The sequence below is a fragment of the Cnephaeus nilssonii genome, assembly GCF_951640355.1.
Source record: "Cnephaeus nilssonii genome assembly, chromosome: 2".
Taxonomy (NCBI): Eukaryota; Metazoa; Chordata; class Mammalia; order Chiroptera; family Vespertilionidae; genus Cnephaeus; species Cnephaeus nilssonii.
In genome coordinates, this window is record NC_137073.1 from 4,703,524 (window position 1) to 4,722,815 (window position 19,292).

At 42.2% G+C, this 19,292-nt stretch overlaps 1 protein-coding gene across 1 annotated transcript in view; it reads left to right on the plus strand.

Annotated features, from left to right (window-relative positions):
• LOC307110044 (phospholipid-transporting ATPase ABCA3-like) overlaps positions 1–19,292 on the plus strand; it is a gene marked incomplete at both ends in the record, with an annotated part of 343,983 nt that overhangs the window by 59,153 nt on the left and 265,538 nt on the right. The window contains one exon of the mRNA XM_079789089.1: positions 11,760–11,877. Within this exon, the coding sequence (XP_079645215.1) occupies positions 11,760–11,877 (118 nt within the window). The remainder of the gene's footprint in view (positions 1–11,759; positions 11,878–19,292) is intronic.

Below are 19,292 nucleotides of genomic sequence, written 5' to 3' on the forward strand. Positions count from 1 at the left end.
GGCCTGTTTATAAGATAAGGGCCCAGAATGAGGACCAGGACTAACCTTTAGAGGGTTGGAAAAGTCCTGGACTCTCTATTTTGCCTGGGCTGTCTTAAGCCAGGTCTGATGAAGCCACATCGGGATCTTATTGACCTTGATTGCTGTGGGGGTGGTCCTTTCCAGGTAGGAGTCAGTCAGAGTCACCAGGGTGGAAGGATGGACCGGATCAGACATGCTTCTGGACTGCTTTCTGGGTAGACTATAAAGCCTGTAAGAACTTGAGTAAAGAAAAAACCAAGATGGCGGCATAGGTTAAACACCTAACCTACAGCCTGGCACAAAAATTTCAAAAATACAACTAAAAGTCAAAACGGACATCATCCAGAACCACAGGAAAGCTGGCTGACTGAAATGCCCACAACTAGAAGGAAAGAGAAAACCACAAGGAAAATCAGAGGAGCCATAAAAGCCTGAGGTATGGAGACATGGGCGGAGACACCAGCACGCGCGCATGCGGGGAGGACGGAGCCGGAGAGGAAGTGGCGGCTGATGTCCTGGCCGGCGTTCTCTAGCAGGAAGGAGATAAAAGCTCCAGATTGCGCTGAACCCCAGCTCCAACTGCACTGAACCCCAGTTCTGGGCGAAACCCTGGGAAGCCAGGCTCATGCTGGGGGAATCTGGGCTGTGGGACGGAAACACACAGGAGCGGCAAAAGGCAGAGCTCCGGAGGCGCGCACATGAATGCGCACAGAGGACAGACTGTTGACTGTGCCGCTGAATTGCCCTAGCGGGAAGGAGACAAAAGCTCCGGACCATGCTGAACCCCAGTTCTGACTGCACTGAACCCCAGTTCCGGGCAAGACCATGGGAAGCCAGGCTCATACTGGGGGAATCTGGGCTGTAAGGCGGAAATGCAGAGAAGTGGCGAAAGGCAGAGCACCAGAGGTGCGTACGGGAATGCGCGCAGAGGATGGTCTGTTGACTGCCGCTGAATTGCCCTGGTGGGAAGGAGACAAAAGCGCCAGACTGCGCTGAGCCCCAGTTCCAACTACACTGAAACCCAGTTCTGGGCGAGAATCTGGGAATCCAGATTCATTGGGGGAGAGACTAGACTGTTTGGCAGCAGGCGAAACTCCAGGGTGCTTTTCTCTCACAGCTGTTTGCAGGGAGTACAGAGGGACACTGAGACCCAGGAACCTCATAGGGCGGGGCTGACGGGAAGCCAAGGCTGTAGGCTCCACCCTGAAACTCCGCCCCATCCAAGCTGAGCACAGAGGCTTTTATAATTTTGCAAGTCTAGTTGAATAAGGCTGTCTCCCGGCATAGACACAGCTGATCCTCACAGCCAATTGGACTGGAGGTCAAATCCTCCCAGTGTACCAACAGCAATCAAGGCTTAACAACACCAAGACTTTGCACTCAGCCCACAAAGGGGGGTATCAAGAGCGACCACCTAGGGAGATTGGGGAAGCTGAGCTATAGGGAGGCAGCCAAAAAGTGAAGACACCGAAGCAGGTGACGAATAGAAGGGATGAAGGAAAGTAAACTAATGGACGACACAGTGTTCAGAACCACATTTATAAGGTTGCTCGGGAATCTTCTGGAGGACCAAGATGGCGGCGTGGGGCAGGCGCCTGATTGTTGCCTACCACAACAATTTTGAGACTGCAGCTAGAGGGCAGAGCGGACACCATACAGAACAATGGCCGGAGGAATTGCTGAGAGGGAGTTGACCAAAGGGAGTTGGGATCAGGAAGACGAGGCCCCGCTGGGTCCCGGATCCAGGTGCGCTCGCCTGGCGACTGGTCGCCGCTGCAGACCCGAGTGCCACCGCAGCGACCTCGGACCAGCCCGCCGCCGCGCACCGGGAGCACCAGAGCTTCGCCGAGCCCGCCGCCCAGTGAGTTCCGTGGCAGCCGCCCCGGAGCTTTGAGAGGATGGCCGAGGGAATTGCTGGGAGGGAATTGACCGGCAGGAATTGGGATCAAGAGGATGAAGCCCCGCTGGGTCCCGGGTCTGGGTGAGGCCGCGCCCCTGGGTCTGGGAGAGGCCACGCACCCCTGGGTCCGGGTGAAGCTGGATCCTGGGTCTGGGTGAGGCTGTGTGCCCCTGGATCCAGGTGAGACTGGGTCCTGGGTCCGGGTGAGGCCACGCGCTCCTGGGTCCGGGTGAGGCTGGATCCCGGGACCGGGTGAGGCTGCGCACACCTGGGTCTGGGTGAGGCCACACGCCCCGGGGCCTGGATGATGCTGGGTCCCAGGTCCGGGTGAGGCCGCACGCCCCTGAGTCCGGGTGAAGCCACGCCCCTGGGTCTGGGCAAGACCAAACCAGAGTGAGTCGGACCTGCATTACCACCATTGGGCCACCACCCAGAGCTGAAAAGACAGTGCCGTCATGTACACATAAGGAACTGGTGGACATTGAAATTGGGTCTCAAAAGAACTGTTGGTCCAAAAAGAAACTCACTACAGACTGATTCATTTGCCTGTCAGCATAACTATTATTGCTCGTCTCACATTCGGTTCTTATAAGTATATTTCTAGTAACACATGATCTCACTCATCTAGGGGAGGTGATGAACAACATAGACTGATGAACAAGAACAGACCCAGAAACAAGGAGGCATCGATCAAACTGTCGGGCCTCAGAGGGAGGGTAGGGGAGGTTGGGGGTAGGGGAGAGAGATCAACCAAGGGACTTGTGTGCATGCATACAAGCCTAACCAATGGTTAAGGACAACAGGGGGGTGGGGGCATCCGTGGGGAGGGGTGGGGGATGGGAATGGGGGGATGAGGACAAATATGTGACACCTTAATCAATAAAGAAATTTTTTAAAAAAAGAACTTGAGTAAAGATTGGTTATGGATTTCAGCTTTTCTAGATTGGGTTTCCATGTAAGCTGGTGAGGTGGGTAGGTCAGGGTTTAGAATCTGTAGAAGCCCCACTGGTTTTTAGGGCAGCCTCCCTGGCTGCTTCATTTGCAGCCTCATTACCTTTTGCTTCTGGGGAGTCCCCTTGTCTCACATAGGTAGAGATGGAAAGACTTAATTACATCTGGTAGTGCTAGTTGACCCATCGTCCTTGCTCTGCTCATATCTGTCTAACTGCCTAATATATTACCTAAAGGATCCTGGCTCTGAATTCTTTTAGGGGAAATGGACGTCGGTGGGCTCTTCTAGCTACTTCTTGCTGAGGCAGGTCAGAAGTTTCTCTCAGAGCCAAGAGATCCTTGCTGTCTGTCAGAGGGACAATGAGGCCTGGGCACAGAAGGAGGTGGGCTTGTGACCTGGTAGAGACAAACTGTAACAAATGGTCTGGTGGAAGGGAAAGAAAATATTTCAGTTTTAATAACCTGTATTGAAATATAATTTTTCTCCTCAAAATTACCTCTATGTTTATCAAAAGAGCCAGATCAAGACCAATTTATCTATTGTATTTAATTTGCCCTGATTGTTTGCATAAACACAACAAGAATGGTAACTAACTACCTTTGTCGGAATTTCGTGATTGATTCTTAGTGTGCCCTATAGGGCCAGGAAACCAAGTCACCCAGCTGCCGTCCAGCCTGCCTGTAGTACCTGCTGAGTTAGGTGAATCCTCACCTGCAGCAACTCCACCTGGGCCCACGCCCTAGGCTTCAAGGCCCATCTCAGCCCTCCTACTCGTCGCGGCTCAGAGTGTGTGGGGGTCCCGCAGGGACGCAGAGGCGCCCTTATTGCTCCCCTTCTACTCTGACCAACCGCCAGTGATGGTAGGGTGTGGGCCTGATGCTCCAGCACCAGCTATTTTCAGGGCTACCAAGCAGGATACCAGGCTTTCTCCATGGCACTCTTAATGGCTTTAAGTCTTTAGAGTTCAGGCAGGGCTCCTTAAAACATGATACTCCAGTCAAAGTTTCTGGTCAATAAAACTACTATTAGAAACAGGTCTTATTGAATTTATGCAAAGAAATGTATTGCCATGATTTATTAAGTATTGCCAAATTTTGGAGGAATTGTATAAGGAGAAAAATATACTGACCTGCTTTAAGATCTTCTGATTTTCCTTGTCAGTCCTTTCTATGAATTCTTCAGAGTAATATAACTGTCTTCAAATGACAAGGAGAAATTCAAAATGTGTCTATATTCAAGTAGACAATTCTACCTGTCCTTGTAGTAGGGTTTCCCCTACTTGACTTGTTCTTAAAATTTCATATGGTCTCTGGGAGGGGTGACATGCCCTCTGAGAAAGGACTAAGGGAGCTTTATTCCTTTACATAGTCTCACATGTCACAGGATCTCACGGGGTCTGTAATTCCTGTAACAAAGGGCAGGTACTCACCACTTCCCTCTGTTCCAAACAGGCCTTCCCCAGTTTCCTAAAGTTGAGGTTTGTGCCACCCCTAACATGGGCATGGTCACACAGGCCTGCAAGACAGTAACATTGGCATTGTGGCCACCTTAGGTAGCCAAATCTTTTGCTACCATATATGACACATGGTAGGGCTATACAAATATCTTAGGGAGGTGACTAAAGTCTATTCTTGACCTTCCCACACAAAGCAAAATTGTCCTTGTCTTTCTGGAGTCATGTCCATGAAGGTGCAGGTATCATCTAAGTCTATTATACAGTTTTCTGCAGGTCACTGTCAGGGCTGTGCATGGTGGCCAGTTCTTCTTTCTAGCCACAAACACAGCCTGTCTAATTTCCCTAAATTTATTCTGGCACGGGAGAAAGTTGTTTTGCTGTAAACAGGCAGCTTAACCCCTACATATCTGGGCTTGGACATCTGCCTAGAAAGTCGTAACTTATAAGTTTAACATGTGGCCTTAGGTCCTTCCAACCCAACAGGGTCTCTGCCATCCCTCAGTCAGACTCCTCCTCTCTTGGAAAATCTCAAAGTCCTGAAGGCTCCCCGGTCCAGGGAGAGTGCCTTTCCTTTGCTCTTTGACTTTAAGCTGCCAGTCCAAAACAGCCAGTTGCAGTTAGAAACAGCTTTGCATATTGCAAAGCACTTCTGTGGCAGTGGCTTGGGTATTAGGCCCCTTGTCTTCCTGCCAGTCCCCTTTGTGGCAGAGCAGCGACTAGGCCTCTCCCAAGGGAGTGCACTGGAAGGGATCTCAGTCCCTCCTCTCCCAGCAGCAACAGGTACTGAACCCTTTCAGTACATTTGCAAACAGGGAGCTTTCACTAGCTCTATCTGCTGCTTTCACAGATCCGGGCCTGCTGCTCTATTCCTGGGGCTGCAGGGAGACTAGTAGCAGTCACTGACTTCTGGTTTAACTGCTGCAGCCAGCAAGCCAAAGGCCTAAGTCTTGTCTTGCTTGTTGTAAAACACTCATTACTCACTGGGCAGCAGCGGGGAAGCTCTAGTGTCATGTAAATGTCTGCTGTCCCCCGCTTTTCTCACTGCTGCTGAGGCTTCTTCCAGGGCCACTGCAGGCAGCTCGGGCATCCAGCCCCCCTCACCCCCTTCTTTCACCTGGCTCTTGGGGGCTGAGTCTGCCTAGCAACCAGTTTTAAATCTTAACCCCTACGCCAGCAGAGCGGTCTTCAGCCAGTAAAAATAAACAAAAACCTATCTCTCCCAGCTTCATAATTAATTGCTGATACATCGCCCCCGCCCTTTTCTGCATTAACCATTTACTCTGTCCTTAGCAGGGGAAATAAAGCAAGCGGTCTGAGATCCTGTATAACCAGGCTTTTTACATTTAAGGATACTTTTCTCTCATTCAAATCTGTAACCGTTGTTTTCCCTCATAGATTTTTACTCTAAGCCCCTAGACTCCTAGAGGATCTTAAATCCTCCTCCTTTACCACTCTTGATTTCTCTGACAACCCCTTCCCCACCTGTCCCGTCCCATCCCCCAGTCCAATTGCTTGTCTCCCTTTCCAATTGCGAGTCAGAAGAAGACAATTCCTACAGAGGGGAGTAAAAGAAACAGTGGGAGTTTCAGAGAAAACCACAGACTACTGCTGTAGCAGTCCTCCCTTTTGAAGGCTGAGTTTCGACCTGTGGAAAAATGACTATTAGTCAGCCTGAAAAGATAGCGGATGAGGATAAGCGTGTGTAGGGAGATTTCTTGTGAACTGAAAGCCTGGATGGCCTCCTGAAAGAAAAGATCTTTAATCCAGTTACAGATGCTATTAGAATCAGGATGAGAGAGGAAGGGAAAGACCAGGTTATGTCCTCTATGAGGATCCTAATAACTGAAAACAGTAAGTTAAACAAACGTTGGACTATGATGTCACAGCCAGGGACAGGGCCTGTAAATCGCTCCGCCCTGCGGAGCTGTAAGCCCTATCTATCCTTGGAAGTCTCCGATCATCAAATGAGATAAGAAAGCCATAAATAAAAGTTCTTTGTTCTTTGAAATATCACAAATTTATACCTTTAAATTAACCCTATGACTTTAAAATTTCAGTTTAATACAGCAAATTCACAAATCAGAGCAAATTGAAACCCTTACTTATACAAACATACAAACAGAGAGAGAAATTTTTATTAGCTAAATGGGCTGATTTCCTCCCACTGTGATAGAGAGCAAACATCTCTGAGAAAAATAACTCGGCAGCGCTGCTTAAGACGTTTGCAGACCATCACAGCATGTCCGCCCTATTTTTAAACAAATTAAACAATAGAAAGAGATAACAAATACTCTCATGTGTATAGCCTGACAGCACAAAGTAGCTTTCACTTCACACAGACTCACAATTACATTTATACACCAAACAGTCTGAGTTTTTGACTTCTGGGGAGGTGATCAAGCTCCCCCTTCCACTCACTGGGATATGGGAAAGTTGGCCATTCCCGCTCACAAAATTTCTGTAAATCAAAAGCATTAATGGAGGCTCCGTAGTCATCCGCTCGCCGCTTGAATTCCTGAAAATTTTTCAAAAAACATTGCAGGGGAGTACAGACAGACGTAAAGCAAACTGACTCATTCTAATGATAGAGACAATTAGACCACAATAACACAGACTAACAAAGACAATGACAACCAAACAGGATCGTCAGGCACCGTCATCACCGGGATCTGGTCTCGGAAGTAGTGCTACGTCCAGCCTTCCAGAGACCCCAGATGGGCGCCCAGAGAACAGAACCAGAAATAAGTTTCTTACTGGTAAGAACCAGATCCAGGTGGCTCCAATCAGAGTCAATCAGGAAATTTAGCAGGCAGGGTTTCCGACCTCTACCAGTCCTGGGGCTGAGGAATGTCTCTCAGAGATTGGAGAGTCCGGGGACCCCGGTGGGCTCCGGTCACAGGACCAGGCAAAGGCTGGTTATCTCGCGGGGGCCTCCAAATGTTTGGAGAGAGCACAAGTGAATGACCACTGGAGTCCAGACCAAATTAAAATTTATGGAGCCTTTTAATAACTGGCCGGCTGCCTGCTCTCTCTCCACGCAGCCCAGAGAGCAGCCCCGACCCTTTGTGTCCGACTGTATTTAAACCCATTCACTACATCCTGTTTTTGCAGAGCAAACAATTTAAAACAAAGTAGTTTTTCTTAGGTAAATCAACATGTCATTTACAGGGTCCTGGCGCCTGGTGGAGTAAGTAACTGCATCCCGTTATCAGGAAAGTTGACAGTGATCTATCTTGTAAGGCTGTTTTGTTAGTTGCCGCTGGGATTTATGGCCAAGTCGACTAGGAGGAAGCATGCTCAAAAATTCCCACTCTAACAACCACCCTATTGTCTGTGTCCATGGGTTATGCATATATGCATACAAGTTTTTTGGTTGATCTCTACCCAGCGACCCACAGACCCCTGCCTTCCCATTCCACAGTCTGTTCCATGCTTCCATGTCGCTGGATGTATTTTGCTTTATTAAATTCCACATATGAGTGAGATCATGTGATACCTGTCTTTCTTTGGCTTTATTGATTTTTAAAGAGAGTGGGAGAGAGAGGGAAATACAGAGAGAAACATCAATATGAAAGAAACACATCGATTGGTTGCCTCCTGCACGTGTCCTGACCAGGCCCCAAGCTTAGGAGGAAGGCTGAGGTACATGCTCTTGACAGGAATCGAATGTGGGATCCTTCGGTCCACAAGCCGATGCTCTATCAAAACCAGACAGGGCAAGGCCCTTTTTTTCCTGCTGCATAGTAGTCCATGGTGTAAATGTACCACATCTTTTTATACACTCATCTTCTGATGGACACTTGGTCTGTTTCCGGATCTTAGCTATTGTAAATTATACTGCTATGAACATAGAGGTGCATAAATTCTTTCTGATTGGTGTTTCAGATTTCTTAGGATATATTCCTAGAAGTGGAATCACTGGGTCAAATGGCAGTTTCATATTTAAATTTTTGAGGAAACTTCATACTGTTCTCCACAGTGGCTGCACCAGTCTGCATTCCCACCAGCAGTGCACGAGGGTTCCCTTTTCTCCACATCCTCGCCAGCAGTTGTCGTTTTTGATTTGTTGATGGTAGCCATTCTGACAGGTGTGAGATGGTACCTCCTTGTCATTTTAATTTGCATCTCTCTGATGATTAGTGACTTTGAGCATTTTTGCATATGTCTCTTGGCCATCTGTATGTCCTTTTTGGAGAAGTGTTTATTTAGGTCCTTTGCCTATTTTTTAATTGGATTGTTTGTCTTCCTTTTGTTAAGTTGTATGAGTTCCTTATATATTTTGGATATTAACCCTTTATCAGATGTATTATTGCCAAATATGTTCTCCCATACAGTGAGCTTTGTTTTTATTTTGTTAATGGTTTCTTTTGCTGTGCAGAACTTTTTTATTTTTATGTAGTCCCCATTATTTTCTCATTATTCTACTTGTTTATATTTTCCTATATCTCATTTTTCAATGTTATGTAGTTTCCTGAGTATAAGCATTTTAACCTCCTTGGTTAAGTTTATTTCTGAGTGTCTTAATTTTTTTTGTTGCAATGGTAAGTGGGAATTGTTTATTTAGTTTCTCTTTCTAAGAATTCATTATCTATAATTATAAAAGCGTAATGTCATAATTAGACTAGACAGCCAAACAACCTTCCAGACGGCCTTCCAGATGAAGCTGCAGGGGCCAAAGCAGAGGCAGTTAGGGACGATCAGGCAGGCAGAGTGGTTAGGGGCAATCAGGCAGGCAGAGTGGTTGGGGTAATCAGGCAGGCAAGCAGAGTGGTTAGGGGCAATCAGGCAGGCAGGCAGGTGAGCAATTAGGAGCAAGTGGTTCTGGATTGCGAGAGGGATGTCCAGCTGCTGGTTTAGGCCCAATCCCTGCAGTCAGACATCCCCCGAGGGGTCCCGGATTGCTAGAGGGTGCAAGTCGGGCTGAGGGAGCTGCCCCCTCCTTTGGCAACCCCCCCCCCGTGCATGAATTTTGTGCACCAGGCTTCTAGTTGGTATATAAAAATGCTATTAATTTCTGGGTGCTCATTTTGTATCCTGCTACATTGCTGTATTCCTTTATTAAATCTAGTAGTTTTTTGGTGGGGTCTTTAGAGTTTTCTATATACAGTATCATATCATCTATGAATAATGAGAATTTGACTTCTTCCTTTCCAGTTTGGATGCCTTTTATTTCTTCTTCTTATCTGATACTTTCAGTATTATGTTGAATAAGAGTGATGAAAACGAACATCCCCATCTTGTTCCTGATCTCAGGGAAAATGGTTTTAGTTTTGGCTCACTGAGTATGATGTTGGCTGTAGGTTTGTCATACACGGCCTTTATTACTCTATTGTGTTTTAAATACTGACAATATCTTAACTTTTTCAACAGCTGACATACATTTATAATAATCATTTGAAATTGTCTGCTCATTTTAACTTTTGTGTCAGTTCTAGTTTTATTTCAATTGATTGATTTATTGATTGGTTTTGCCATTATGGGTCATCTTTTTCTGCTTCTTTACATTTTGGAGTCTTGGGCATTTCTGTATTCTTTGAAATATACCTTAAATTTGGTTTTGGAAGAATTAAGTTACTTCAAAATGTTTTGAATATTTTATGTCTGTTTTGCTTAGTCCAAAGTTATTTGCTTCCCGCTATTAAGGCAAGATCCTTCTGTGTAATCTACTCACTTCCCTGTGGATCTTAAAATGTTCTAATCTGGCTGTGGGAACAAGCAACCTCCCTGGTCCTAGATGAGTGTCAAGGACTGTTACCTCTGAACCCTACACGGTTTTCTTCTTTCTCAGGCAGTTTCCTCACATGCGTATGTTGATCATTTCTTACGAGAATATTCTTGGGGCCCCACTTTTGATCTCCAACTTTGTCTTGGCATGCATATGTCTTTTCTTCAATTCTCTTTTCTCACCAGACTCTCGGGTTTCTATCTCCAACTCAGGTAAACTGATGGACTCTGCCTGAATTATTCAGCTTTGTGTTGGCTTTGAAACTACGCTGGAGGATTTTCTGTTCAATTCTCAGGAATCATTACCTTTGTTTTCTGATATCTATTATAAATAAATATTTGTTTCACATGCAATACCATCACACCATGCATTTTTCAAGCCCTTTGTTTTATTCATTATGTTTATCATAATTCATAATTATTTTATGTACCTTTTCTTTTTTCTGTCTTCATTTACCAAAGCTTTATTAAAGGTGGAACTAAGTATCACTTATTTTTAAATGTAATTCTAACACATAGAACAATGCCTGGTATACAGTAGACATTCAGTAGTTTTTTAATTAATCGGAATTGATGATTTATTGCCTACAGTGGTTAATATCAATGAAGTGTGGGGTTATATTCAGGTTTCTGGTTTGAACATCTTAGTGAATTTGGGGGTCATTCACTGACCCAAGGAATGCAGTTGAGGACATGATAATGAGCAGAGTTTTAGACATACTGAATTTGAAATATTTATAAATAGTTAAACTTATGTTTCTGGTAGACATTTGGAGATATAGAGCTAAAGCTTTGGAAAGATTCTGAATGAAAGAGATTACAGTATTATTAACACATATAAGGTAAATGAATTCATAAGAGAAAATTAGTTTCCCTAGGACAGTCATTTTAAACTAGGGATAATTATGTCCATCCATAAAATGTCTATAATAATACCTGGAGGTAGTTTGGTTACCATAACTAAGGAAAAGACAGATGAGGAGAGAAGTGCTACTGGCATTTGCAGGGTAGAGACCAGAGAAGCTCCTAAACATCGTATAGGTTAGAGGTGAGCACTCCAAAACAAATAATTCTTTAATACAAAGTGTCCAGAGTGCTACTATCGAGAAGCCCAGAGTTTGTAGACACACTCTCCTAGTGGTGTCAATTTGCCAACACTAGCACCTCTTTCTAAGGTGTCTCCTACATTGCAAAAGAGAACCCATGAACTGCATTCCCCAAAATTGCCTTCTCTGTTTTTTTATTAATTAGGATTTGCCAATTAGAGGCACCAACAGACAGAATTTAGATTAACCTAAGTGAGCTCTTAGGAACCACAGGATTTCTAAATTCAGACTAAAATATTAGGAGTCCAAGAGACACGTTAGTAGAGTTTTCAAACATGTTCTATGAAGGACTGGATAAATATTTTAGAGTCTTGCTACAGTTGAATAAGCCCATAAATACTATATTACACTCTTCATAGATAGAATATAAAGAGGTCTTCATTTTTATTAGCAAATATAGATAGATATACATATCCCTGTGCCTTTATACTTACTTTGACTAATATACAAACTCAGTGCACCTGAAAATATTATTTCTTGTTCAAAATATCATTATATCTGATTATATAATGTTGATTGTTCTAAGAATAGAGGATATGAGCATTTGCCTTTCACAAGTGATAGTGACAGGTATCAAGTTATTTTTCTTTTATTTCATAGGAATTTGGTGCCAAAGTAGCAGTAAACAACATGTCTTTGAACTTATATAAGGGGCAGATCACTATTCTTCTTGGAGAAAATAAGGCAGGAAAAACTACCACCTTGTCTATTCTCACAGGTATGTATTCAACTCTGTCCAGAGCAGAAGTAACTTGTGATGTTGAGTATGTCATTTCCGCCTTAGTGTTAGTACAGTTTCAATTATTTACAGTCAAGATGCTTCATTTGATATAAAACATTTCATTCATTTATTCAATGGTAAAATTTTATATGTAATTATTTTTTAGGAATTTACAATACAGGATGATTACAAAGCTATTACACTCAATTTTATACTCTGATGGAAATACAGACAAAAAAACTTGAAACTAACACCATAAGTAAGATTATAGATATTATATGTAGGATACCATTCACATATAATGGTGATGAGGAATAGGGAAGTGACATCAATCTGAGACAAATACAACATATAAAGGGCTATGAAGGAAAAGAAAGAAGAATATTATAGGTATAAGCAAAGACCAGGAGGCTCAAAAGCAGAGGTCATCTATACAACTATATCAGATAAGAAAGAAATTTAATGACAAAAGGTGAAGTTGGATGAATAATCAAAAGGTCCAAACATGTATGGAAGATGGTGGTCGACGGGACAGTAGGCTGCAAGATAGTGTTTGAGTGAGAGAGCGAAAGGAGAGTGTGTGGACGTGCAGGGAGTGTCTGTATTTGTGATTGAGGGACAGCTACATTCCACATGACTGTTGGGGACTGGCAGACCAGGCTCCCCTGGCCTGGCAGCCTCTACTACTCCTGCTGAAATCTCTCCCCCAGAGCAGCTGGCTCTGCCGCAAAGACTGCATCATCTTGAAGGGGAGAATGGCTGTGATCGGATGCCCAGCCTTACCTTCAACCCGGGAGACCTCAGATACCTCCCGGGACCCTACAACCACAATGCCCAGGGACCAGCTGCCTCAGCTGTGAACCCACACACACTGAGACTCTAGCCTCCCCAACCACGGGCGCCTAAAAAGTTTGTCCACAGGGAGACAAAGCGATGACAAATACGCAGACAGGCCCTGCGCCTTCTCACAGAGCAGATAGAAGGAACATCTGAATTGAATAATATCCACCTGGAATTGGTGAATTAAACACAGCTGGTGAGGCAGTCTGTAGACAGAAAGGTCAGAGATCAATCGCCTAGAGAGAGGTGAGATCTGGGATTCAAGCTGGAGGGAGAAATGTGCAGCGGGATCTAGAGGCTCAGAGGGAGACTGTGCTCCACTAAACCCATGGTCCTTGGGGTCAGTGTAGCCCTCGAAAGTGGAAGGAGGTCCACAGGACTGCTGGCAGAGGCAGACTCTAGATATAAGCCCACATCCGTGAGAATCTGTGCCCAGAAAGGAAGCCTGAGGTTCTATACCGGCTGCACAGTGCCAGGGGAAAAAGACGAGAGTTGACGCGGTTCCCTTTTGCTTGCTAAGTCCAGTACATAGGATCTTCCAATTAAAAACACTCACTGAGACTGCAGGGGAAAGTTGGTTTTGTGGAAACGGGGGGTCAGAATAAGGAGAAATGAGCAGGAAACCAGCTCTGGGGCAGTTTGTCCCTACAACCCAGTATTAAGTGTGGCAGGGAAAGAAGAGTCTAAACACTGTGTAGAGGGACCATTTAGTCCCGGATATTAATACAGAAACACTGCCACCCAGGGGTTGTCTCAGAAATTGACTCTTGTAAATACAACTGAAGGCAGGGAGAAACAAAGTGAGAAGAGATCCCACCTGCTTGAAAACAAGGTTGTGGCTTATGACACAGAGGAGCAGTAGATTGCAGGGAATTTCAACACTGTGCTGATTACCTGATAGGAAACAAACGTGCCAAACAGAACAATAGAGGAAGTGAACAACCTTCACTACTTCACTTTTTTATTTTATATCTTTTACTTAAGAAACTAAATTTTTTTCTCACTTGATTTTACTTTTTTATTACTACATATTTATTTTTAACTAGCTGTACCCGGCCAAGCATTGCTGTGGCTCAGTCTGGTTAAATGGAAAAGAAAGAAAAGAGAAAGCGCACGTTTCTAATATGTTTAATTTCACAATGCTTGTGGGTATACAATATTTTTTGTTGTTCCATTGTCTGTGCAGATACAGAGATTGTCTGGTTTTCTGACTCTAGAACATGCAACATATAATTGTCCATGTGAGAAGCAATCCGTGTCTAGATCTAAACCGCACAATTCTAAAGATTGGCCCTGAGCTTTGTTGATGGTGATTGCAAATGCTAATCGAATGAGGAATTGCAATCTCTTAAACTGAAATGGCATATCCGTTGGAATCATAGGAATGTGAGGAATGAGTACATCTTCACCTTTGAAAGGTTCTGTCAAGATTGTTGCTTCTACGACATTGCTCATTAATTTTTTTACTGCAAGCCGTGTGTCATTGCAAAGCGTTGGCTGGTTGATATTTCACAACATGATAATTGGCATGCCGATTTTCAATTGCAGGATGTGCGGTGGCATCCCTGGCAGATAGAGTGAATTCAAAAATTCTGTTGGATAATTAACTGCTTCATCTGCTTCCACAACAGTGTCGACAGACTTGTATGTGACTGCCTCGCTTTGAATGTTAGACTGAATAATATTGTTAAGCTCATAGACGTCTTTGTTCTTGGCCGCAAGAATAGCTCGTTCACTCAGGCAATCGTGATTCTTATAATTGGTTTGAATATTGGGAAATACTTTTTCAACCAATTCTTCTTTTGATGTCACTAAATTGCAGAAGTTATAAGGCAATGAAATTCGTCCTGAGGTCAGATCAACTGGTACCTTTTCGTTCCCAATTTCCAGCAATTGATGTGAGAATATCTCAGCTGATTGATCGTTTTGCAGCTGGACACACATATTTGTAGTTAATTTTAACGTCTTTACGTGTCGCCACAAAGTAGAGTATTTCAGGCAAGCATTTATTTCGTCCTCTGGTGTCGATCGAGGAATTACAGGTAATGTTTGCCTGAAATCTCTTGCAAGCAATATTAATGCGTTCCCAAATGGTCTGATGTTTCCACGCAAATCTTGCAATGATCGATCAAGAACCTCGAGCGATTTTTTGTGCACCATTGTGCATTCATCCCAAACAATAAGTTTGCATTTCTGTAATACTTTTGCCATGCCGGATGCTTTGGAAATGTTGCACATGGGAGTTTCAATGAATTGCATGTTCAATAGCAATTTCAAAGCGGAATGAGCAGTGCTTCCACCTGGTAGCAATGTCTCAGCTATTCCAGACGACACAAGAGCTAAGGCTGTGTCATTTGGGGATCGAATTGCTGCCAGAGTCAATCTAATTAGGAAGGTTTTACCAGTTCCTCCTGGTGCATCTAAGAAGATTTCTCCAAGCACGTTATTGACAGTTTGCATTATTTGATCGTAAATGCCTTTTTGCTCAAGCGTTAGTTTAGGAATATTGATTGCACATACGACAAAAGATCACCCGTGTTGTAATTTTGTTCACGATGCAATTCTACATCGAATGAAGCAGCAGCAGATCAATTCGGTGATGGCATTCCCAATTGATTGAGAACTTTATTCAGGATTTCTAAGCACAAATCTTCAATCATTATCAACATTGAACTGGAATCATAAATTTGGAAATTTGGAAATCGTAAATGGATCGTAAATCAGAAACATTGAAATGGAATCGTAAAATATTTAGTATAGCGTGTGTTGCTTTTACGTCCAACAGATGGCGCTGTTTTTCCAAAAAAGCATGTTTTTACCTGTCACAGGTGTGACATCTATATAATAGTAGGTATAAGGTATATAAAAACGCGTGTATTCGAATGCAACGTTGTATCAAAATTTCAAAGCAATCGGTGAAGAATGAACATTTACATTTTTATTTATATAGATTATAATTATTACTACTATTATTTTACCTTATTTAAAGTTTTATTTTAGTTTAGTTTATTTTCTTTTTAAATTAGTGTTCTACATTCTATTTTTATTTTTATTTTACCATTATTTACTCTATCTTAATTTTTCCTTTATGCCAACACTCTCTTCTTCACTTTTCCCCTTTTTCGTCCTGTTTCTCTTACCCTGTTCCTGCTTTAGTTTTCCTTTATCCTTTCTTTTTACCCACTGTTAAAAATTGATCTTACTCATATATCTAATTTGCTCTCCCCTGTTCCAAGTCCATGCAGACTTCTCTCTTCCTTTTTTTCACTATCCAAAATTTTTTTCTTCCTTTCTTTTTTCTTTTTTCTTTCTTTCTGTCTTGTTGTTTCATTGATTGCTTGTTAGTGTGTGTTTTTTCCTATTTTTGCTTCTGCTTTTCCTCTTCTCACTTGTCTTCTTCTTCTACTAATAGCTTAATTAATTCCAATCACCAGCTCAGGCCTATCTACTCTCTATTCTCATTTTCCAATAATAGACAAATACATAGATAATTAAAGAAAAGGGAAAATGTGTATATATACATATGTGTGTGTGTGTGTGTGTGTGTGTGTGTGTGTGTGTGTTTGTGTAAGTATTCTTTTATATAGTATATATGTGTAGGTATATATATATATATATATATATATATATATATATATATAGTATATAATAGTAGGTATAAGGTATATAAAAACGCGTGTATTCGAATGCAACGTTGTATCAAAATGTTCATTCTTCACCGATTGCTTTATATATATATATATATATATATATATATATATATATATATATAAAATTTTGTTTTTCATTTTTCTTCTTATACACTCATTCTCTTTCTGCTTCCTCAATACTGAATAGTGGCTATTTTTCCATTCATTCAATTCCTTGATCCTATCTTCTGGAAATAAGCTCTAACTCCTCAGATTCATCTGGGTGTTTCTTGTTTGGGTGTTTGTTGTTTCCATTCTTTGGATTAGTTGTTGTTTGCATTCATCTCTGGGTATTTGTTCTTTGCATTTATTTGATTAGTTGTTGTTTTTTGGAGTTTTATCCCCATATATATATTTCCCCCTTCTTTTTTCTTCTCTTGTTTTTCGCTCTCACATTTTTCCTTTTCTTAATATCATTCTTGCACCCTTTTCTCTCCCCTAATTCTCTTTCTCTGGTGGTCACCTTTATTTGGGGTTATGGGTATCATGAATACATTTGTGTTTGGTGCCCTGTGCATTTTGTCTTGTCGTATTGTATTTTGTGCCTTTAAGTCAATGGAGGACAGAGAGAGCTACATAACCAGACACCCTGAGAGGAGCAATCATAGGGAGACAAAGAAACAGCCCACACATGAAAGGTATCACCAGAAAAGGAAGTAAATGAAATAGAGACAAGCAATTTGTCAGAGAAAGAATTCAGAGCAATGATTATAAGGACGCTAAAAAAGATGGAAGACAAATTCAACAATATGTGTAAGGACCAAGAGGAAATGAAGAAGAACCAAGCAGAAATTAAGAATGACATCACTGCAATAAAGAACACAATAGAAAGCATCAACAGTAGACTAGCGGAAGTGAAGGACCACATCAGTGAGCTACAGGACAAGGTAGGAAAATACACCCAGGCAGAGCAGCAACTAGAAAAAAAACAACCTTTAAAAAAAGGAGGAGAACCTAAGGGAACTTTGGGACAATATGAAACAAAACAACATTTGCATTTTCCTCTCCTTCTGATAATAAGGGTATCAGAAGGAGAGGAAACTGAGCAAGAAATAGAAAACCTGTTTGAAGAAATAATGACAGAAATCTTCCCAGATATTGGCAAGAAAAAAAACTCATACAAGTCTAAGAAGCTCACAGAGTCCCAAACAAAATGAACCCAAAAAGACTGATATTAAGACACATTATAATTAAACTGGCAAACACCAATGACAAAGTAAGAATCTTAAAGGCTGCCAGAGAGAGACAGAAAGTTATCTACAAGGGATCTCCCATCAGACTATCAAAAGATTTCTCAAGAAAAACACATCTGGCCAGAAGGGAATGGAATGAAATATACAAAGTCATGCAAAGCAAGGGTCTGAATCCAAGAATACTGTACGCAGCAACACTATCAATCAAAGGTGAGGATGAAATCAGGAGCTTCACAGACAAAAAAGGACTAAGGGAGTTTGTTACCACCAAACCAGCAATACAAGAAGGTCTGCTGTAAAAAGAAATAGGAAGGGAAGAAGGAACACAAGCATGAAGAATAAAAATGGTGACAAACAAGTACCTATCAATAATAACTTTAAATGTAAATGGATTAAATGCCCCAATCAATAGGGTAGCTTAGTGGATAATAAAACATGACCCATATATCTACTGTCTACAGGAAACCCACCTTAGAACAAAGGACTCACACAGACTGATGGTGAAGGAATGGAAAGGTTTTTCAGGCGAAATGAAATGAAAAAATAGCTGGGGTAGCAATACTTATATCTGACATATTGAACCTCAAAGTGAAGGCCATAACAAGAGATAAGGAAGGCCACTTCATAATACAAATGGGAGCAATCCAACAAGAAGATATAACTCTGGTAAACATATAAGCATCCAATACAGGAGCACCAAAATACATTAAAAAAAAAAAACTTCTGGGGGATATCAAGGGACAGACTGACAGCAATACAGTCATACTAGGGGACTTTAATACCCCACTAACACCATTGGACAAATCCTCTAAACAAAAAATCAGCAAAAAAACATTAGTCCTATATGACTCACTAGATCAGATTGAATTAATTGATATCTTTGGAACATTTCACCTAAAGCCACAGAATATACATTCTTTTCAAGTGCACATGGGTCATTTTCAAAGATACACCACATATTGGGACACAGGCTAAGTCTCTCCAAATTCAAGAAGATAGAAATCATATCAAGCATCATCTCTGATTACAATGGCATAAAATTAGAAATCTACAATAAAAACAATAAAAAAATCAAACACCTAGAGGCTAAATAGCATGATATTAAACAATGACTGGGTTACCAAAGAGATCAAAGAAGAAATAAAAAGCATCATGGCGCCCTAACTGGTTTGGCCTGCAGACTGAAGGTTCCCAGGTTTGATTCCGGTCAAAGGTATGTAGCTTGGTTGCGTGCATATCCCCAGTAGCGGGTGTGCAGGAGGTGGCTGATCGATGTTTCTCTCTCATCGATGTTTCTAAATCTCTATACCTCTCCCTTCCTCTCTGTAAGAAATCAATAAAATATATTTTTTTAAAAAGCATCATAGCAACAAATGACAAAACACAACAATCCAAAAGTTATGGGACACTAAGAAAGCAGTCTTGAGAGGTAAGTTTATAGGTCTATAGGCATACCTCAAAAAAAAAAAAAGAAAGAAAAAATGTTAATAAATTATCTAACTCTACAACTCAAAGTTAGAAAGAGAGCAATAAGAAAAGCTCAGAGTGAGCAGAAAGAAGGAAATAATAAAGATCAGAGTGGAGATAAACAACATAGAGACAAAAAAAAAAAAAAGATCAACAAAACCAAGAGCTGGTTCTTTGAAAGGATAAACAAAACTGATGAACCTCTATCAAGGCTCACCAACAA